The 21,907-nt window shown below is 42.1% G+C and overlaps 1 protein-coding gene across 1 annotated transcript in view; it reads left to right on the forward strand.

Annotated features, from left to right (window-relative positions):
* The window catches only part of SPTBN1 (spectrin beta, non-erythrocytic 1), a 265,559-nt gene that overhangs the window by 55,320 nt on the left and 188,332 nt on the right, over positions 1-21,907 (forward strand). Inside the window, exon 2 of the mRNA XM_084829248.1 lies at positions 19,295-19,494. Coding sequence (XP_084685374.1) covers positions 19,347-19,494 — 148 coding nt within the window. The 5' untranslated portion in view covers positions 19,295-19,346. The remainder of the gene's footprint in view (positions 1-19,294; positions 19,495-21,907) is intronic.

Genomic DNA, 21,907 nt, shown 5'->3' on the forward strand with positions numbered 1-21,907 from the left:
GTGTCTTTCTATATAAGAGCTAGGCTGAGAGAAAAGTGCCTGGGGTGATCTCCTGTGAGGAGGATTCATTTCCTATGCAAATTAGAGCAATTTGCATAGGTAATTTGCATCGGAAAATGTTCTGATGCCCTAGAGGGTGATTAAATTTAGCGTATTTCCTTATTTATTTGATAGACAAAGCTTTAAAAAGGTGCCTTGTGTTAATTTATTTTGTCCTAATACACACCAAAAGTATGACCTGAAAATTTGAGGGAGGAAATTAAAGCATACTTAATGTAATTTAAATGTTATATTATGTAGAAATTTTCATTGGAATACTTATAAAAAGTTAAAGACAATAGCATGTTCTTCTCTTATGTTGATTAAATTTAAGGGGGGGAAATTCCACCCCACATCACTGCCTGTGTGCACATTTTAAAGTTTAAAATGAGACCCCTCACACACACTTTATACATGAAAGGGGCAGACCCTTGAACTGCCAACATGGTGCCTTCTCCTCTTTCAGTTGGCCCTTAGCTAAGCCAGCGTGCCTCAGCTTCCCATTTGCAGCATGGTAATAATGGCCCGCTTTACAGGGCTGTTGTAAGGATAACTGAGATAGTGTATATGAAGTGCATTCAATACTCTAAATGCTAAGTGGTGTTGTTATTAAAAAGACATATTTCTGTTTGCATGTATCAAAGATATTCAAGCTAACAGAGATCCCAAATCCATTAATTTTCTTGACAAGTACAAACCAGATGGGCAGAAGCAATTGTGTGTGTATTGACACCCAAGAATCAAGTGCTGGACCTGTAAATTGAATCAAGGAATTATTTCCAGCACTATCAAGATACCCCTAGCATGAGATGGAGTGAAAAGGGGCAGATACCACTGTTTCCAGCATTTGTTCCCTAACTCCTCATAAAAAAGAAACAATTCCTTTAGCTTATTGCTCACTAGCATTTCCTGAATGACATCTGCACAAGATAATAACACTGAAGGGGCAGGAAGGATATTTTCTGAAATAATGGGTTTAAAATGATGATGATGAAGAAGAAGAAGAAGAAGAAGAAGAAGAAGAAGAAGAAGAAGAAGAAGAAGAAGAATTATTATTTATCTGAAGCCTGAACTTTTCTGGAATGTTTTATATGTTCACATAATTAAAGGGGAACCTGTGTCAGAGGTTTGGGATCCTGAAGTCTAACATGGAGATCAGGCCTGAGGGGGGAAAGAATTGGAGATCAAAAGTGATTTCTTTATTTATTGAGTGAGACAGTCTTGAATATTATCTGAGCATAGCAGGCATAGCTAACTTATTAAAAACAACAACCCTCCAAATGCAAACAGGTGATTGAAATGATATGCGGTCTCCTGGCTAGCGGATAAAGGTTCAGAAATCAGAACATATGTCCCCAATTATGAAGCCTCGATTGGTGGTTTTTCTTCTTCTTCTTAGCTCACATTTCTCACTATGAACTAATAGTACATAATAATAAAACCTTGGATGCCAGCCAGCACAAATAGCCGTTTTGGCTAACTCCGAGAGTGTTTGTGGAAGACTCAAAGCAATGCAGCTGTTGAACTAGGCATGTGCCAACAAAGAATACATTTTTAATGAAACCAGTGCTTCTCCTCACCGACCCCCAAGTACCCTCTCCTCAAATCAGAATTAATAATCAGATGTTTCGCATCTCAGAAATGCATGTGCCCTTTTCATTGCATGCTAAGTTTAGTGTTATGGCTTGATATGATTTATAATCCGGAGGTTTTGCTGAGATCTTTGTTACATTCCTTTTTACCCGAACTCGATGGAAGGAACATGTAGAGAAAACCATAGATTTATTTACTGTTTCCACCTCTCTCTCTCTCTCTCTCTCTCTCTGTTTTTTCCTGGAAAAAATAAATCTACTATATATGTTTGTTTTATCTTTTCAGGTTTATAGCTTTTTGTAGAAGATACTGTACAAAATACCCCTATAATTGGAATATGGGGGTATTTTTAAAAGGCTTACATCTTATAAAACAGTTAAAAGGAGTATAGTATATGAAGATGTCACTAATCTTTTTGTCCCATGGTCTACCCATTTCTTCCAAAATAAGCTTGATAATCCACTCTAATGTCTTTATTAAGCAAAAGTCATTCATGGAAAATGGAGAACTATCTATTTATTTATGGCCAATGTTTGTTTATACTGAAACACACAGAAAATTATCAAGAGAGCCAGCCACTAGAATTTTTTAAAAACATATTTCTGCTTTTATTTGCTTGAGTGGTGATTGAATGACTGAAAAAGTAGTGGGTGAAACATCATCTAGATTGAGCTTTATTAAAGTCTCAACAAATTTGGCTTCATGGAATTTATAGACATGACCATTGTTCTAGTACTGGTGATACACTGCTACTGTCAAGGAGCATATGCACAAACCTAACACTGCCATAGCTGTCTGCAGTAGCTTCAACTACAGTGATGAATGGGAAGATGTTATTGGCGCACTGGACGTGCAGATGGATCCCCAAAATGCTAAATGGTGTCTCATGAGAACTTGCTACATCAGATCAAGGTCAAACTAGTTTATCATTCAGTGACCAGCCTCAGGGCTTGATGGTGAAAATGACTAACCTTCTTGTCCAACCTCTTTATCCATTGGTATCTGATTTCCAGAGCTATAGTGCCTCTGAACATGGGGGTTCCAATAAACCATGTCTCACAATATTTTGCTGCATCAGACTGAGCTCCATCTCGTTCATAATTTTGTTTCCAGCACTGGTCAGCCAGAGCCTCTGTGAAGGTGACTGTCTCCTCTTTCTCCCCTATGCCTATTTTTTTTAACAGACAAACTGGCATGAAAAGTCATTAGGGCAGGGTGGGAGGGATTTGTATTCCTTGACAGCGTTCTCTTAGAGAACTCTTAGGCACTATCTAGTTGGTGCTCACTTTCATCATGCAACCAACCCACACAACGGTTGCATTAGCAACAGTTATGCTAAACAGCAGAGGAATTGCATTTTCCCAACAACGAAAACATTGCAGATCTTTATGCTGGGGAAATGCAGTATCTTTCCAACAGAAGCACCTCCTCGGGGGAAGACATCTGGTCTCCCTACCCCCAAACAAAGGAATAACAGTTGTTCATTTGTTGCATCCAGCATCCTCCCACACTGCTGGTTGTGTAATTTAGTACCTCAACCAAAGGGTGAGAAACGGTAGCAACCAAAAAATAGTACAAAGTTACCCAATGCATGCCTGGATTGCTGGGATGCAGAAATCACTGAAACATTTCTCCTGAAATGCAAACATCTGGGGAAGGACACCATGTGTAGGTGTTTCAGTGCTAAAGCTAGAGGCCGCTGAGCCAAAATGGGAGAGTTGGCATGCCTGGTTTTAAAGGAGAAGCTAGATATAGTGGACATAACAGAAACCTGGGGGAATAGAGAGAACCAGTGGAATTTTGTCATCTCTGGATGTAAACTCCGGGTAGGTCCGGGAAGGGCATACTGCAGGAGTTGTTGCTCTGTACGTTGAAGAGAGCATAGTGTCAAATAGACTAGAAAACCTAAAAGGGGCAGACTCCTCCACAGAAGTGCTGTGGGTGAAAATACCAGGCTCCAAAAGTAATTTAGTACTAGGAACATACTATCCCCCAGACCAGAAAGCTCAGGGTGATCTTGAAATGGAAAATGAAATCAGGGAAGTATCCAAACAAGGAAGTGTTCTAATAATGGGTGACTTCAATTGTCCCCACATTGACTGGATAAATGCATGTTCCAGTCACGACAAAGAGGTGACCCATTTCTCAATGTCCTAAATGAATGTGCTCTAGAACAGTTGGTTATGGAACTGACCAGAGGGGAGGTGACCCAGATATAATCCTAAGTGGTGCCACCCAGGTCCTTGTATGAGATATGAGTGTTGTTGAGCCAAATCAAAGCAGTGACCATAGCGCGGTCAGATTTAATATATATTTAAGTGGGAAATTGCCAAGGAAGTCCAACGCAGTCAGATTTGACTTCAAAAGAGGAAACTTCTCTAAAATGAGGGAACTGGTAAAAAGGATGTTGACAGTTAAATCCCTTCAAAATCCTTGGAAGTTACTCAAAACTGCAGTAAGAGAAGCTCAGCTAGAATATATACCAAACTTAGGAAAGGTAGCATCAGGCCCAAGAGGTCACCAGCATGGTTAACGAGCAGTGTCAAGGAAGCTATTAGAGAAAAGAAGACTTCCTTCAGAAAAAGGAAGTCTTGCCCAAATGAGGAGAATGAAAGGGAGCAGAAATTTGTACCAAGGAGATACAAGCAGGCAATAAGAGATGCAAAAAAGCATTTTGAGGAGCATATTGCTAACAACATAAAGGCCAACAATAAAGAATTCTTTAAATATATCAGAAGCAGGAAACCAGCTAGAGAGGCAGCTGGACGACTGGAGGACAATGGAGTTAATGAAGTACTAAAGGAGGATAAGGAGATTGTGGAGAAGCTGAATGCATTCTTTTCATCTGTCTTAACTGCAGAAGATATAGGACAGATACCTGTGCCTGTTTTCAGGGAGTCTGAGGAAAATAGTGTGACAAAAGATGAAGTTCTCTAAGTTTTTGACAAATGAAAGTTAAATCAGTGGGCCCAGATGGCATCCATCCTAGAGTTCTTAAAGAACTCAAATGTGAAATTGCTGATCTTCTAACAAAAATATGTAATATGTCCCTAAGATCAGCCTCTGTACCAGAGGACTGGAGAACTGCCAATGTAACACCATTTAAAAAAAAAAAAAAAAGATCTGGGTGGGGGGATCTGGGAAATTACAGGCCGGTTAGCTTAGTGTGTGTGTATCTGATAGTGCCTGTTTTATCTCTGCATCAAACAGACCCTGGAAAACAGAGAGAGATTTCTGATAGTCCTGTTGGGACTTGGCTGGAAAGAAATGTGAGGCATGCAATATGGAATGGGGGGCAGCTGGTATCCATTAAGAGCTCCAGTATGGGCAAACGGAGCCAGCAGGTTCCATTTCCACCTGACCTCCTCCTTGTCCTCCTCCTCCTCCTGTAGAATGATTTTTGTGTTAGAACATAAAAGCCTACATCTGAAATATCTTTTCTACTTTGCGTCATGTACAAGGAAGACTCCCTTTCAAGGGAGGCGCTGTAGTTCAGCCTAGTGGTAGACCACACTTCGTTATTTATTCATTTGTTTCAGGAGCCCAAGGCAGCTAACAATAAAGATGAAACTGGTTTGAAATGTCACTTATAACTAGATGCTAAAAACACAGAGCACTAAAACTTACTAGGGAGGAACCTCCGTTGAACACAGTGGAATTTACTTCTGACTAAACAAATGCCTAGGATTGCACTGTAAGATGTATGCACCCGCTTATTTGAAACATATGAAGTGGTCCCAAGAGTACCAGATACTTCCATTCTCTTTGGTGGAAGCAAAGGTTTTATTCTTAGAATTAATGGTGCATTTTCATTTCTGCATATGCGCAAATACAGAATCTCTTAACAATGCACTCAGTTTCCAACACCTCAATAAATGATGGACTGATGAACAGGAGTGATCAGTTTTTATGTATTTATGTATTTATTACATTGTTATCCCACCCTTCTTCTGGGGAACTAGGGGGTGGGGCACATGGTTGTTCCCCTCCCCATTTTACCCTCCAGCAATCCTGTGAGGTTGGCTAGGCAGAGAGATAATGGCTGCCTGAGCAAGGCATCATACCCAGGTTTACTACTCTAGTACTGTACCCACTTCACCATATCAATGTTCTGTTTGGATCTTAGCCATTTGCTCAGAAGCACTGTGTTTAAATCCTTTTGATTTAAAAAATAATAATCAACTTGGTTTCCCTCAGCGGAAGGGCCCTCCCCAGGTCCGCAGAAAAACTGTGCCTTTAAATCCCATTTGGACAATAACTCTGCATGTTCCAGTTAAGCATTCTCAGGTGGCAGGGCTGGAAAGTCCTTCAAGAGCTACTGCCAGTATGTGGGCCTTAAAGGGGCACCACTGGTTTGACATGATATAATGCAGAGGCTGCTGGCCTAGGTAGACCTTTGGCCTGATCCAGCAGGGATCTTATTGTATTCTTATGGTGGTGGTGGGGATACAAGGGTCCTAGGTTCAATTCTTGACATCTCCAGCAAGGGGAATTTCATGCAGCAGAACTGTGAGAGTGAACTCTGCTTGAGGCCCTGCCGAATCACAATCAGTTGGAGTAGACAATGCTGGAATAGATGGAACAATGGTCTGGGCAGCTTCATATTGAGGTGGAGCTGAAAGTGCTTCATTGAGAACCTCCAGCTGAAAAGTGGTGGGGGTATCAAGAAGGCTGAAAAGGGTTGGGAAGGCCCTGTCTTCCAGTAGCAGGGTTGTGCTGCCAGGTGGTGGCTGCCATTTTATTTACCCAGAAGTCCCCTCAGAATGATGCTACATCAACATGTAGCATCATTCTGAGAGGACTTCTGGGGAGAAATGGCAGCTCAATGTGAATATCGCTGTAACAGCAGATAAAGTTTCCTGAAAGACAGTTTGGCCGCCACTCCCATAGAACCTAGCAAGCTGACATATCAGGTCAGATTAGGTCAATGGCAGAGCCCACTATTTTCTACTCTGGCTGGCAGGAGCTCTCAGGGGTCTCCAGCAGAGGTCTTTCTTTCTCATTGCCCTGCTGCCTGATCCTGTTAACTAGGGATACCAGAAATTGAACAGGGGACTGTCTGCCACGGGGTCACTCCCTGAATTACGCTTACAGGTTTTGGGGGTGGTCTGGGATGCTCTCAGTTTACATAGGGCAACAATGCGGCCCAGTAGTCCTGACTAGCACACTGTGTGAACTGACTGTGAACTCTAGAGCTTTCCCCAAAACCTCGTACAGCAGGGGTGGGCAGAAAGTTGATCTCCAGAAGTTTTGGACTTCAACTCCTAGCATTCCTGACTATTGACCATGCTGGCAGGGCCTTCTGGGAGTTGAAGTCCAAAACATCTGGAGATTTACCTTCTGCCCACCCCTGTTCTACAGTGCAGAAATTCTGCAGGAGACATACAGGGGTTCCTTAGCAAGGAAGGCAATGTGGAAAGGGTCCTTTGAAAGCAGGATGTCTGAAAACCAGAGCACTAAACTCAATGCTGAAAGCGTGTGTATGGGTGGGGTGGGCAGCTTTTCTCAAATTAGTAGGCAATCTTGAGTCAGAGATGTTGGGAACCTCCTTCTGTATTCATTTGGTTGTGGTAGGGTGACCGACAATGTGAAGTTGATAAGGCACAAGCTGCATGTCCCAGCATTCATTTTATAGACCAATTTTTGTGAACCGCCCAGAGAGTTTCGGCTATTGGGCGGTATAGAAATGAAATGAAATAAATAAATAAAATTTCTGTTTGGCGGTGACCAGTGAAATGGTTCACTAGGCGAAACGTCCAATGGCTACCCTTGTGTGGCCATTGAAAGTCATGGGGAGAGAGAATTCCCATCTGTACTTTTGAGCTCTGGAAGCTGGTAGTGGAGGCCCAGGATGACACAGCCAGCACTGTGCAAGAGCCTGGTTGCTGACCAACAGTTGCCCCTCCTGATAACACCAGCCTATATCCACGTTGGGGTGATGCTCTGGCTGCTGCTGCTTTCATTCCCACATGCATTGAACAGGGGGTTGGACTTGATGGTCTTACAGGCCCCTTCCAACCCTACTATTCAGTGATTCTATGATTCTATGCCTTCTCTCCTAGAACTGCAGCGTCCTGAAAAAACGGTTTCTGGATGTATGTTTCATTTCACTGGGAATTTGTTGAAGGGTGAGACTTTTATTTGTTATTACATCTGTATCTCATCTTCTTTCCTCATGAGAGGAACCCAAGGCAACTTACATGGTCCTCCTCTCTATTTTATCCTCACAACAATCCTGTGGGGTAGGTTGGGCTGAGAGTCTGTGACTGACCCAAAGTCGCCCAGTGAACTTCATGGCTGAGCGGGGACTAGAACTTGGATCTTCCGAATCCCAGTCCAACACTCTGACCACTATACCACACTGGTATAAAACCCTGGAAATAAATTAAATACACAAATTAATTAAATAAAGCATGTTAGTGTCACTCTATAAAAAATATCAGAAGCTGCATACAATAAAACATTGCACCATATCTTATTCAAAAGAAGACTAAACAATATTTAAAGACAGCAGCTGTTTCAATAAAATTGTCATTTAAATTCAAGCTCAAATCTACTAGCAGTAAAAACAAAAACAGAAACGCTTACTTATTAAAATTGGTTTAACTTGCTGGCAAAAAATAAGAGTACCAATAAAATAAAATAAGAGTGGCAATATTGTTCAATCGGCCTATGTGTTGTTGTAAATATGTGTATGCCAAAGACGGAATCATGGCATACATACAAAGCTTATTTCTTATAATAAGGAGATTAACCTGAACCCTAGGGCTGCCAGGTGTTACGTTTCCTCTACCACTGCAGCACTATGATGGGTAATACTGCAACAGTCAAAATTCTTCTGTCTAACCAAGTGTTTCAGTGAACTTTAAAGATCACATTATTCCAGCAAAAATCTACTTGTTGCTCAGACTTTCCTTGGGGGCTGCAACATGCTGTCAATGGCAATCAGTATAGCATTCTGTCTTGATGTGACTTGTGATGGCTAGTGTGCCCTACACCCCTTATACAGATAGCTTCCTTGTCCTTTAAGCCTGTTTCTCATGATTAATTTAGCCACACAGCTGGCTGTCTATTTTACTAACCATCAAAGAAGAAGTTGGAAGAAAAACTTCCTAACAAGATTAGGGTGGAAAGAGGGTGAGAATTCAGGAGGGGGAGTAGAGTTCACTAGAACTGCAGAAATTCTTGGCTTGTTTGTTTGGCAGGGTCCCTACAGGAAGGAGGTAATAGTTAGCAGATCTGAAATTCCTAGGAATTTGACCAGTCTGCAGGGAATGGAACCTGTGGCTTTATATCAACTAATCCCATGTTTAGAAATCCTTTTTTACACCATGGTTTCCTCCAGTCAGACCGTCCTGCTTGTGTTTCCCCCCAATTAAATAGCCACTTCTCTCTCTATTCATTTGTATTTCTTTTCCATGAGTGCCAGCCCCAAATCTATATATATTTTTAAGATGACCCAAATTATGTGGGGATTCTTCATATTCCTAGGGCAGGTGTCAGGATTGCCTTGAAAAACATTACTCAGCTTCCAACAGTCCATCTGTCACAAGGCCAGACTGGTTGGGTGATTCTCATGGCAAATTGTGATGGGGTTTATTTCCAAACATGGTTGCAGAGCATATAATTTTATGGTCATCAAGTGAGGAGATGACTTTTTCTCTGGTCCTTTGAGTAACGGATAAGTAAACAAATTCTTCAAATGGCATTAATGGCTAGAAGATGTAAAAGCAGTTATACCTTTTTACTCTCCCCACTTATATGTTTTGACGGCTGGTGGCTACTAGCTACTAAACACACTCCACTCTCTTGGATGGGGACAGCAAAGAAACTGTTTGACAGCTTAAATACAGCCAGTGAAGAAGATGTAGGCCTGGCAAGATGGAACCTGTGAGGGTGGGGTGGTTTCAAGAGCACACTGTTTGCTTTGGGGGAAACTGATGCTGCACTATCTATCAGGTATTCCTCCAAAAACACTATGGGTTAGATCCAGACTTTGTCATCCATGAATGGAAGGGCTCTTTCTATCCAAGGAAGGCTTTGGATCCAGCAGAGGGATCCTGCTGGTGGAAAGGGAATTTTTGCCCAATTCTTCCCTCCTTCTACAGCCCCTGTTGAACTTCCTGCACTGTTTGTGAGGGTTGTACAAGAGGGCTGCAGGGGAGGGAGGAACTGGGTCTGCAGGGGGATGGGGGAATCAGGAAAATTCCTCCCTTCTGCCAACTGGAGGGCCCCCTAAACAGAAATGCCCTCAGGAGATGTTCCCACTGGCGGGAGCCAAGTCTGGATATAATCCTATAGTTTCCAGTACATTCTCTGCTATCAGAACATCTTATGATGTATTCCTCAAAACTGAAAGTATTGCTTCAACACTGAAGAAATGAAACCTTAGTGGAGAAATGAAACTGATACTTAACCCGAGAAATGAAACTACTCCTCTCAGGGTTACCCCCTCCCAACAGAAAACTGCAGGCCTCTAAGCTTGACCTTTTCCCCCTCTGCCTCTGTAGGTCTCAAACCTTCACAGCAGTATTCTAAGTGGGGTTGCACCATAGATTGGTATGAAGGCAGTATGATATTGGCAATTTTAGTCTCAATTCCTTTTCTAATTATGTCTTTCATGGAGTTTGACTTTTTTTTACAGTGGCTGCACACTGGGTTGTGGTTTTCATCTAGCTGTCCACCACAATCCCAAGATCTCTTTCTTGGCTGGTCACTGCAAGCTCAGATCCCATCAGGTTATACTAGAAGTTGGGATTTTTTGCCCCAACATGCATCATTTTACATTTGCTTATACTGAATCGCATTTGCCATGTAGATGCCTGTTCTCCCAATTTGGAGAGATCCTTTTGGAGCTCCTTACAATCCCTTGTTTTAATCACCCTAAATAATGTGGTTGTCGCCAGCCAACTTCACTGCTCACTCCTAATTCCAGATCATTTATGAACAAGTTGAAAAGCATTGGTCCCAATACAGATCTCTGTAGGACCCCACTATTTACTTCCCTCCACTGGGAGAATTTACTTTTTATTCCTACTCTCTGCTTTCTATTCTTTAACCATTTACTGATCCATAAGAAGACCCAGTTAAATATTGTTGCCTTAGGGAGAAGGAGGCAGATTCAATCCTTGGCATCCCCAGTTGTCGAGGTTGTGTGGCAGAAACATTAGGAAAGAGCTGACGTCAGTGAAGCTAGGGAGTATTTAGCTAGAAGATGGACTGTTGTTCTGATTTGATATAATGTCAGCCTCTTCTGCTCTTCATTTGGATCATGAATATCCTTGGCCACATTTGCTCTAGCTCATGGGTGCAGAAACACTTTCAGCCCGAGGGCTGAATTCCATTTTGAAGATGCTCTTGGGGGCCGCATTCCAGTTCTGGATGGGGCCAAAGCCAAAAGGGGTGGGTCAAAAAGCCAAAAATGCCAGCACATTTTAGCTGCCAGTAAGTAAGCCTTAGGAGAGGCATTTTAACCTTTTAGAATGGGGGGAAACTGCATGAAAGCCGAGGAGCTACCCAAAGATCAGTGATTGGCGGGAAGGGGTGGGGTTGAGGAAGGGGGCATGGCCTTCCGGGAGACCCTGGAGGAGCTGGATTTGGCTTGCTGGCCTGAGGTTGTGCACCGTTACTCTAGTTGCTTGTGGGGAGATGGGAGTTTCTCTGGCCCCTCCAATCCAACAGATTATTTATTTGTAAGGCTTTTCAGGAGAATACAATTGGCCCAGTAGTAGATTAGTCAGCGAGCAGATCATTTGCATAGAACTGAGGCCTTTTGGGATTGCCCTCAGCCGCTAGTTGGCTGCCACACAGGCTCCTGCATCCCCTTGATAATCCTCTGGCTTTAACAGTAACCTGAAACTGATGAGAGGATATTTTACAAAGAAATAATAACTCCTTAAAGCAAATATTATTCTGTCAAGATAGAATGAACATGGTGAAGTAAATCCAGATGTGGTTGAGACAGGATTACAACAACTATAACCTTTTCATATTTAAACACCAGACGCTTCATTAAGCCGAGTTAGCCAATGAGGGTGTGGTTTTTTGTTTCTCTTTTTTTAAAAAAAGCATTGTTTCTCAGATGGTTTAGATCAAATTGCTTATTTTGTTCTTATCAGATAAATGCACTAAAATTCGGTTTATTTATGGAAGTAAATACACATGTCCTGCCCTTTGGTAATTTTCTTTGAAAGGCCTGTGAAAAAGAAAGGCTGCTGCCGCTTGCTTCTTATAAATAAAGATTCTCTCTTTCTTTGTGTTTTGAAGAGGGTGCCAAGAGAAAGGAGACCCTTTTAATATTTGAAATGTGCTTTGAAGTGTATGGGTTTAAAAACAGCTTTCTCATGAACTTTCTCTAGTTAAGGTTACCAAATATCCCACAACGTAACATTTTGATCAATGCTGATTAGGTCAAAGGCAAACAACTGAAGTGGTTCAGCATTGCGTCTTACACTGTATGTACATCATGAGCTTCAAGATTACAGTTAGATTTCTTCTTCTTCTTCTTCTTCTTCTTCTTCTTCTTCTTCTTCTTCTTCTTCATTATTTTATTGTTATTATCCCGCCTTTTTACTGGCTAACAAATCATACTAAAACCAGTAAAAATCATACCAAATTTTAAAAACACCCAATAACAAATAATTCGTAGCCACATTAATTAGAGCATCAGAAAAATGGGAAAAAACAGGAAATCACAGGGTCCTTACAGACGAGGAACTCCCAACTACTCTCAAGCATGGGATTTTGCAGGGGCTGCAGATATCATCTTACATTTGTAACCCTCCTGTGTTTTCCCACTTCTTCCATCTTTCTTCTTTCCACACAAAATCCTTTCAGGAGGGAAAGACGGAATAGCTGCACACAATGTCTTTTGATTGGTAGTGCTAAGACCCATCCATCTAGAAGCACTCAGGGAAACACAAACCTCATCCAGAGGAGGTTGCCCTGGCATGGCATCTAACCACCCCACACACACAATTTAGGGGTGGCTGTCAACGTTAGAAGAAAAGTCCGGCAGGATCCGACCAAAGGGCTATCTTGGACAGCATCCTGTTTCCGTTTGTGGCTGGCCAGATGATTCTGAGAAGCTGTATTGCCCCAGCCGTGGGCTGCTAAGGTTTGGAGGTGCCGAGATAATGATAAGCCAGATCCAGGTTTGCTTACAAGGAGACTTTATTGAGTACTTACAGCACACAGGCGTACCCCATGGTTGGATCAGACAGCTTCTCTGAACCCAGAGCCATGTGGTAAAATGGGTTTTATACCATACATGTCAGCAGTGAGGCAGCATGACAGCAGCAAGAGTTAATTAGCGTTCATCTGCAACTTTCCCAGCATAGACTAACAGTACTTGTTCAGAAGGAAAACGATCAGAACTTTCCCAGCACAGACACCTGTAACTCGGCATAAACATAGCCTCACTTCTCAGGCACATCCTAGGCCCTGATAAGATACTAGCCTTCGTTAGCATGGAATGTGTTGAGGCCGCGCTATCGACCTTTGTCAATTGTCCATTCATTTTATTATATGCAAATACAGAACTGTCTAGGGACTTGTAATGAGGCTAAATTAGAGATGAAACCTACTATTTCCCTTTAATTTTCTAATAATAACAGTTTTTAAAAATGACCAAGTTGTCAACAGGAACACCAAGAGAAAATTGCTCAGAGCGACTTGCCATGGAACGATGTATATATTTAATAAAATAAAACAAATACCAATTTTGAAAATCAAAGCAGCTCAGCCCCTACAGAGCACTTGCTGAAATCATCAGGTTGGACACTGAACAAGTGAAAAAGTATCTGAGCCATAGAACTGCAGACATAGAACTTCAGCTGGGGCAATAGGATGCCGATTAGGCATTGTTTCCCTGAGCATGTCCTTCATATACTTGGAGAATGTTACTGATGGTTACTCATATCCAGGGCTGTCTCTATGCTGTGATTTCTTGGAAGTACGTAGACACACACACACACAGAGAGAGAGAGAGAGAGAGAGAGAGAGAGAGAATGAATATGGTGCTGGGCACAGAATTCTACTCTTGGCTTTCATTTTTAAACTTCTAGCCCTTATGGTCAGGGTGCTTGAAAGTGTGTGTGAATACACAGCAATCACAGAAGGCAGGGGAGATGCTGGAGATATTTTCTCATGGTCCAGGGCAGCTTTCCCCAACCTGGTACCCTACAAATACTGGGATTTGTAGTCCAATACATCTGGAGGACACCAAGTTGGGGATGGCTGGTCCAGGGGATGGAGCTTCAGCGCTGTATATAGTTCCTTGCCCAACTCCAGCTAAAATATACTGATGGCTGGGGTATTTTTGGTGTTCTGGCTCCACACTTTTTGCCTTTGGCCTCGCCTATCATGGGAATGTGGTCTCCCAGAGCTGCTTCAAAACTGAATTTGGCCCTCAGGCTGAAAGTGGTTTGATACCCCTGATGTAAATGTTGAGTACACACAACACTGGTTATTGGCTGTGAAGATTCTAGATTCCTTCGAGTTCCATGTTTGCCTTCAAAAAAGGCTGTCAGATTTTAGCCAGGAGGAGCTGAAAGCCGCCTGATAGGAATTCTTTAAAAAATCTCTATTAAGGTTTGCTTTACGGCATCACCAGTGTGTGTCCTCTTTGCCCTTTGCTTTTATTACTGCCTTTCTGCTGTGTTTTTCCTTCAGCTGCCAGGCAGCCAGGCTCCATGGTACTGACTTTGCCCTTCTGTAATAAAGCTTTTATTATGCCAGTCACAGCCATGAGTGTTTCTTTAAAGGGGCCTCTTTTGTACAGCAACCTCCTGGGAGGACTGGGAAAGCCCAGATTATCCAATAAAGGTTTATGATCTTGGGCCAAACATAAGATGAATGTGGCCCATGGAAGGGAATGGAGTGGAAGAGACAGGAAGTCCTCCAGTTTTACTTTTAAATAGGTCTGGAGAGAGGAAAATTAACATTTCTCCAAGAACAACAAGTTTGGATAGTTTTAAAATTGGTATTTGTTTCATTTTATTAAATATATACACCGTTCCATGGCAAGTTGCTCTGAGCAATTTTCTCTTGGTATTCCTGTTGACAACTTGGTCATTTTTAAAAACTGTTATTATTAGAAAATTAAAGGGAAATAGTAGGTTTCATCTCTAATTTAGCCTCATTACAAGTCCCTAGACAGTTCTGTATTTGCATATAATAAAATGAATGGACAATTGTTGTGGACTTGATCTAACTACCTCAAATGTTAGACAATTCACAGAGATTCATTTGTTTGTTTTGGTCATAAGCCAGAATTTGTACACCAACAATAAAACCTGGTTTATGGTTTATTCCTGGCTTACAAGCCTGGCTTATTTGGATCAACAAAACAGGAGTCCAGGTTTGGATGTCACACAAAGCTTTCCATTTCTGCTTTGTTTTACCCACTTGCATGAAGGGAAGAGTGGATTCTGGCTTATCATTATGTTGAAAGACAGCCACCAAGAGGAGAATAAATTCAAATAAGTAGGAAACAAAAACACTGTCAAATCCAGTAACAACTTTATTACAAAAAAACGTCAGTCCAAATGACAATCAATAAATGTGTGTCTTTAGAAATTTATTGCGTGATCTGGCTGGAGCAAGAGGAAAGGGTACTAACTATAGCGATTTAAAAGTACTTACACTTGAAGGAGCAAGGCCCTGAAGTTCATTCCACGGCCACTTTGGTGACTGCTCCCAGGGTGTGGAACTCCCTGCTGAGGGAGGGTACGTTCACTGCCTCTCTACTGTCCTTCCACTGGCAGGCAAAGGCCATTTTATTCAAGCAGGCCTTTGACGTGTAAACAGGTCTGTTGGGTTGGATGCTGTTTTTATCCTATTATTGTTGTATTTTCAATTGTGTTTTAATGCATTTGTTTTATTATTGTTTTAATCAGGTTTCATTTATGATTGTAAGCCGCCTTAAGTGCCTTTTTTCTTGGTAGAAAGGTGGGGTACAAATCAAAATAAATAAATAAGATGGAGTTGTTGATGGGGGTAGCCCAGTTGACCAAAGAATAGGTGAAAAGCTGCTTATCCTAGATGGGGTTAAGCTGTCTCAGAAGGAGTGGGTTCACTACTTGGGGGTACTTCTGGACTGCAGGTATGGGGATAACATGCTGGAATGCTCCTCCATATAAATAATAATAATAATAATAATAATAATAATAATAATAATAATAATATGCCTGCACATAGAAAAATACCATGTTATGGAGTAGGTTAGGCAAGATGCTTTCTCCTTGATATCTAGTTTTTTCGGTACATGGAACTTTTTTTTTTTTTGAAGGGAAGGTCATTCCATCATGTGAGCCCCCACCTTCATGCTGCAATGGTTTAGTCCAGAAACAGGTTTCCCAACTCATCTGCTGTTTATGAAAACTAGGCCTATATTGAACTCAGACACCCAGTAAGGCAGCCACGTATGCATCAACAAAAAAGAAGATACAAATCTGCCTAATATCTTCATATGCAAATCTATATGTATAGGTACACATTTAGAAGTAATGACTTTAAATAAAACTACAATACATGCCACCACTGTGGGGAAGATTGACTAGGTGACCTGTGTGCCCACTCAGTCTGCTGTCCAGGTGCTAACAGTTGATGGCAACTTCAAGGCTCCTGCTGCTCTCCCTCCTGATGGTTCCTTGACTTTAAACTAGACTTGGACTTGACACCTCTTCAGACAGAGGACACCTTCAAATAGAGGACTCCCCTTTGCCAACCAGGATTGGTTCCAGGTTTTGGAGGGCCCTTGACCAAAACACTTGCAGTGGGCCCCTTCCCTCAGTAAGTCTACCTTCTCATCATCATTGTCACCAGCTGCTATTGCTCCTCATCCTCTTATCATTGCTACCACTTGCTTGCTTGACAAGCAGAGATCCAGTGAGCAAGTAGGCTGTGGCATCTACTGCTCCTCCTTCTCACTAATACCACTGTCTGGGCCAGATCAAGAGCCAAGTGAGCAAGCAGGCTGCAATGGTGAAGAGGAGGAGTAAGTCCAGGGGGCTCTTTTCAGTGGGCCCCTGCTGGGGTGTGGGCCCTTGTCAGGTGTCCAACTATACCTACCCTTGATGCCAGCCCTGCTGCCAACTCTCCAAAATATAGGGCTGTCTGTCCTCTGCCACCCGTCCAGGGAAAAGTGAGCTCCACTCTGATAATATTTACATTGAACAGTTTTGTCCTTGTGGGGATAGAATGATAGAAAACATCATACATGGTTGTTAGTATGCAATTTTTCCCTGATGCTGGGAAAGATTGAAGGCAAAAGGAGATGGGGACGGCAGAGGATGAGATGGCTAGATAGCATCATTGATGCAATGAATATGGACTTGAGCACACTCCGGGAGAATGCGGAGGACAGGAAGGCCTGGTGTGCTATCGTCCATGGGGTCACGAAGAGTCGGACACGACTGAACGACTGAACAACAACAATGCCCACTGAATTTAATCAGACTTACTTCAGAGGTCACATGCTTAGGATTGGGATTTAATGCAGGGGAGAGGAATCATAGCATTATAGAATAGTAGGGTTGGAAGGGGCCTATAAGACCAGCAAGTCCAATCCCCAGACCATCCAGTCCAACCCCCAACCTGTGGCTACCCAGATGTTATTGGACTCCAGCTTCCATCATCTCCACCTATCATGGACAGTGGTCAGGGCTGTTGAGAGTTATGGCCCAACAACATTTGGAGGAACACAAGTTCCTCCTCTCCTACTTTAAGGGGCCACACCAAAGGATTCAGGAAAAATGTCTGTTAAGAAGGGGCTTGAAATTCTGGGAAGAGTTCTTCACATAAGGGCAGTAGAAAATAATGTCCCCTTCTTTGATTTTCTTTGTTTTGTTCCTTTTGCTTATTTTTAGGCTTTATCTCAATAAATCAGGGTTTTTTCCTGTTCTGAAAGGGATAGCTTTTTAGTCAGGGCACAAAAATGAATTTCAGGAAAATAACAGGACAACTGGCCATCGAAAGAGTAATGCTCTCTACAGCTGTTTGTACTTCACCACTTAATTGTTCAAGTGGAGTTTGTTTTCTGGTGTTTTTTCTCTGTAGTTTTTAACTGTTGCCGTCCTGGCTGTGCTGATTTTTGGGATTTTTCTGCTATGTGCAGAAATCATGCAGGTGCGGGGAAGCTTTCCATTCACTATCATTTTAGTAAAATGGTTAATGGAGGTTTATTAAAATCCTTTCTGGTCACTGCCATTAATCACCTTGCCAAAATACTGTTGATTTTCCCCCATATACAGTGGTATTGGGGAAGGGAAACAAGTGCTATTTAGACTCTTTATTTGGCATTTTGCTGTTACTATACTATTATTTGCCAAAAATGTGTTACAAGATCAATTTTAAAAAAGCAAATAAACAGGTGGCTAAAATAGAACCCACAGCAAATGGGTACAGTGAACGTATGCTAAGCTGAGATAGGTTCATCTGCCCAATGAGTCATACGTGTCAAAACCACACCCCTTAAAAAGGGATGGAAGTTTCGCACTAAGGGCACATATAGACAGAACATAGTGGGATGTACACAGAACATGTACAATAACCCTCAATAGCGTGGGAAGTCAGTTGCAACTCTGCTTGTAGCTTACAGCGGAAAATCAGTGGTTTATTGGTAGCGTCCCAGTAGTTAGGTGAAGGCTCTGAGCCAGGTGGTCAAATTGTGCCAAGCTATCATTGTCCAGGAAATGTCCCAGGCTTAACAGGTAGCCTTCCTTATGAGGAGGGCGGCCTGAGTGGGCAGAGTGACAACAACACCCAGGAACCCTGGGAGATATTCCTGGGGAGAAATTCCAAATTGCAGGCCTGGCAACTCCGCTCAGGGGGCAGCTGTGCACAGAGGTGTGGGTTCATGGAGCTAGTTGTGGCAGCTCCCAATGCAGCATAAAGTGACGGGTGTCATTAGTTTTCGATTGAACCCCTTGCCCCGAAGTGGGCTGTGGCACAGCTGTCATTTGCTTTTGGTTTGTTGTAGTCCCACACATCCGGAGGGCACTAGGTTGAGGAAGGCTGGGATTAGGAGAAAGAGAGAGAGAGAAAAAGAGACAGAAAAGGGTAAGCAATGAAGGAAAAAGGCAGGCATAAGCATATATGTCTGTAATATATGTAAAACACTAAAATCCAGTGTTGTAGGCGGAGGTTAAATGTGGAACCTGGGCCTGGATGAATTGAAAACTAGTGATATATGCAAAGCATTCCAAGCACATCCAATACTGCCACTGTTCTCCTGCTGTTTTTGTTGTGCTAGTGGGACTCACCGGGAGTGCAACAGGAACGAGCGCTTCAGACAGCAACCCTGGAAATGAGCAAAACGCTCATTTCCTGAATGGGACAGGTTGGTGGAGCTCCTTTCTGCAAGCTCCGCTGCCCTGATTGTTCCAGAAACAAGCGTTTTGGTTTGTTTCCAAGTGCTGCAAGATCCGCTGGCTTCTCAGTGTGCTAGCGGTGGGTTCCACTAGAGTGTTGGAAGCACTGGATACTGCCCAATATAAATACAAAGGTTTTTTTAAAAAATCAGTCACTTAATATATTATATATTTTGTTATTTCTGTATCCCCTCCCTCCCCAGATACTTTCAGGTGTTATCTTCATTTGAAAATTTCGAAGTAATCAATAATTCTCTTCTCTTTCCGCTCCACCTCCTCCATCCTTACAGAAGAGCTTTCTAAGGAGTTGCTGATGCCGAGGCCAGCTTAAGAAGATTCAAAATGACGACAACAGTAGCGACAGACTATGACAATATTGAAATCCAACAGCAATACAGTGATGTTAACAACCGCTGGGACGTTGATGATTGGGACAATGAGAACAGTTCTGCACGACTGTTTGAGAGGTCTCGCATTAAAGCCTTAGCAGGTAGGAATTTCACTCCCTCCACCATTGCTGCATTTACTAAGTTCTGCTGTAGAGGCCTAGCAAAATGTTGATGTTAAACAGATACTGAATTTTAGTCTGTACATTCCAAATCCAGGGACAACTTTCAGGAAGCAGAGCTGATATTCCTTTACCAGGAAAAGGAGTGTTCTTTAACAAGGAGCTCAATATAACAGTAATAACGTATATTGTCTCTTAGTGAAATAAACACACATTAAGTTGCTTCAGTCATAGCACCATATCATGGTTTGCAATCGGCTGGCAAATCAGGGTCTGAAGCTCAGTTTGGACACACTATAACAGGGGTTCCCAACCTTTTTGGAGCTATGGGCACATTTGGGAATTTGAGAAACTGCTGTGGGCACCACCACAAAATGCCTCCCATGGAGGATGTAGCTAGTCACATAATGGCTGCCGTGGGGGCCTGTCTAGTCAAAAGTGAACTAAAGAGAGATGGGGGAGGGAAATAGCAAGGCTAGAAGCTAGGGTGGGGTGGGGAAATAGGAAGGCAACAGGGTAGAGGGGAGAGAAAGTGCAAGACTACAGTCTAGAAAGGGACAGAAAGAAGACTGCCCTAAAATTTTCCAAGGTTTTTCTTAAAACTATTTGTTTGAAGGGGGCAGAGAGGGGAGAGCTGTGTGGATGCTGTTGGAGGTCCCTGCAGGCATCATGGCACCTTCGGGCCTCGCTTTGGGGACCCCGGCACTATGTTTAGTGTTACATTGCCCAGATACACATTAGTCATCCCTTTATCTACTTTTAGGCAACTTTTATCCATTGCTACTTTAGAAAATGTTATTGATGTTGTTGTTGTTAATAATAGTAATAATAATTCTGTATCAAGTGTGGCACAGCATTGCATAGGACATGCAGTGTTTATAATTGTTTATAAATGAAAAGGTACTCTGAAAAATAATGAATACACTCCTTACTAGTTGCACTCCAGAAAGAATGATGACATGTTACCAGAAAATGAACTTATGGCTGTGGCTGCTGTGAACTTAGAGCTTTTGAGGGGCATCTGTAGTGTCTGACTGACTTTTTAAAGGACGCCAAAGCATCTAAAATAAGATTTAGTTGAAGAAATACATCTCAAGGCAAGAACACTGTTTTCACTTCCATGTTGCATTCACTGAATGTGTGGAAGGGAAGCGGGATCATGCCCACTCGTTCTGCCTCCTCCCCAATCTCCAAATTTTCAGCAGAAGGTGTGGAAAGGGTTCTGTCACATGGTTTCCCAGTAGTGTGGAAGAACTTGTGTGCGCGCACAGCTTTAGGTACATATATTCCCTTTCACACCTTCTGCTAAATACATGGGGAGAGACAGGTGTGATCCTGCTCCTTCTCTGCACATTCAGTCAACACATTATTGAAGAGCTAAAAGCATACCTTTTAACTGTTTGTTTATCAAATGTTACTTTATCTGGCAGGTATTGTGATGGAATGAGTTTTCCATAAAGATAAATCTTGCAGAATATGAGAAAAAAAATGCTAAATATTCCGTGGTTTTATAAAGTTATCTCTTTGAAGCTTGTTATTATTTCAGTTGTGCCTTAGCTGTGTATTATTATTTTTATATGATAAAGCTACTACAAAAGTGATTTTACCATGTCAGCTTAAGGAGGTGGATGGTTCACATAAGAACTGGTATTTATCACATCAGAAGCAATGATAGTTCTCAATAGTTCATGAGAAATTGCACTTGGTTGAAATAGATGTGATTACACAGCTCAAAAAGTCATGGTGAGTGAAGCTGTGATGATACAAAGTCAAGGGCTATAAATGATTGGAAATGTAAAAGTTTCACCTCTAAAAATGTGTTTCTGATTTAGTTTGGTAATCCATAATGTTTGAAATATAAACACAATGAACTTGAGAAAACCTGTTGTTTGATTTGGAAGGGTACCATATTTAGTGATCTGAATCCCAGCATGACATTTGTAAGCTCAAATGTGAATCAGATTCAAATGCAGCATTTGGCTAATGGGAGCTTCATCAAATTGAACATTCATTTTGAATATTTGTTGCTGTCCTTTAAAATCTCCTTGGCCTTGAACCAGGTCTTTGTACAGTTTATGACTGCGTTCATACTGTCATATCTCGGCTTAATAAGATGAGATCTGAATGAGCATTTTGCTGGCAAATGCCTTTTCCTCCTTTTCTGTAAGCCAGCAAACAAACCAGGAGGTCTTCAGTCAACCATACTTTCTCCTTTCATCCCAAGTGGGAAACTGTGATTACCAGCTTTAGAACAAGCTAGAGTATTAAAGTGGTTTCAAACCATGGTTTAATATCTTGGCTTGTTCCAAAGCTGGTATTCATTGTTTCCCTGTTTGGGCAATATGGGGAACTATACAGACTTTCTGGTTGGTTGTTGAGTACAAGAGAAGGGATG

This window comes from Heloderma suspectum, chromosome 1 (genome assembly GCF_057233095.1).
Source record: "Heloderma suspectum isolate Gila_16-S chromosome 1, 16-S_ref, whole genome shotgun sequence".
In the NCBI taxonomy this organism is placed as follows: Eukaryota; Metazoa; Chordata; class Lepidosauria; order Squamata; family Helodermatidae; genus Heloderma; species Heloderma suspectum.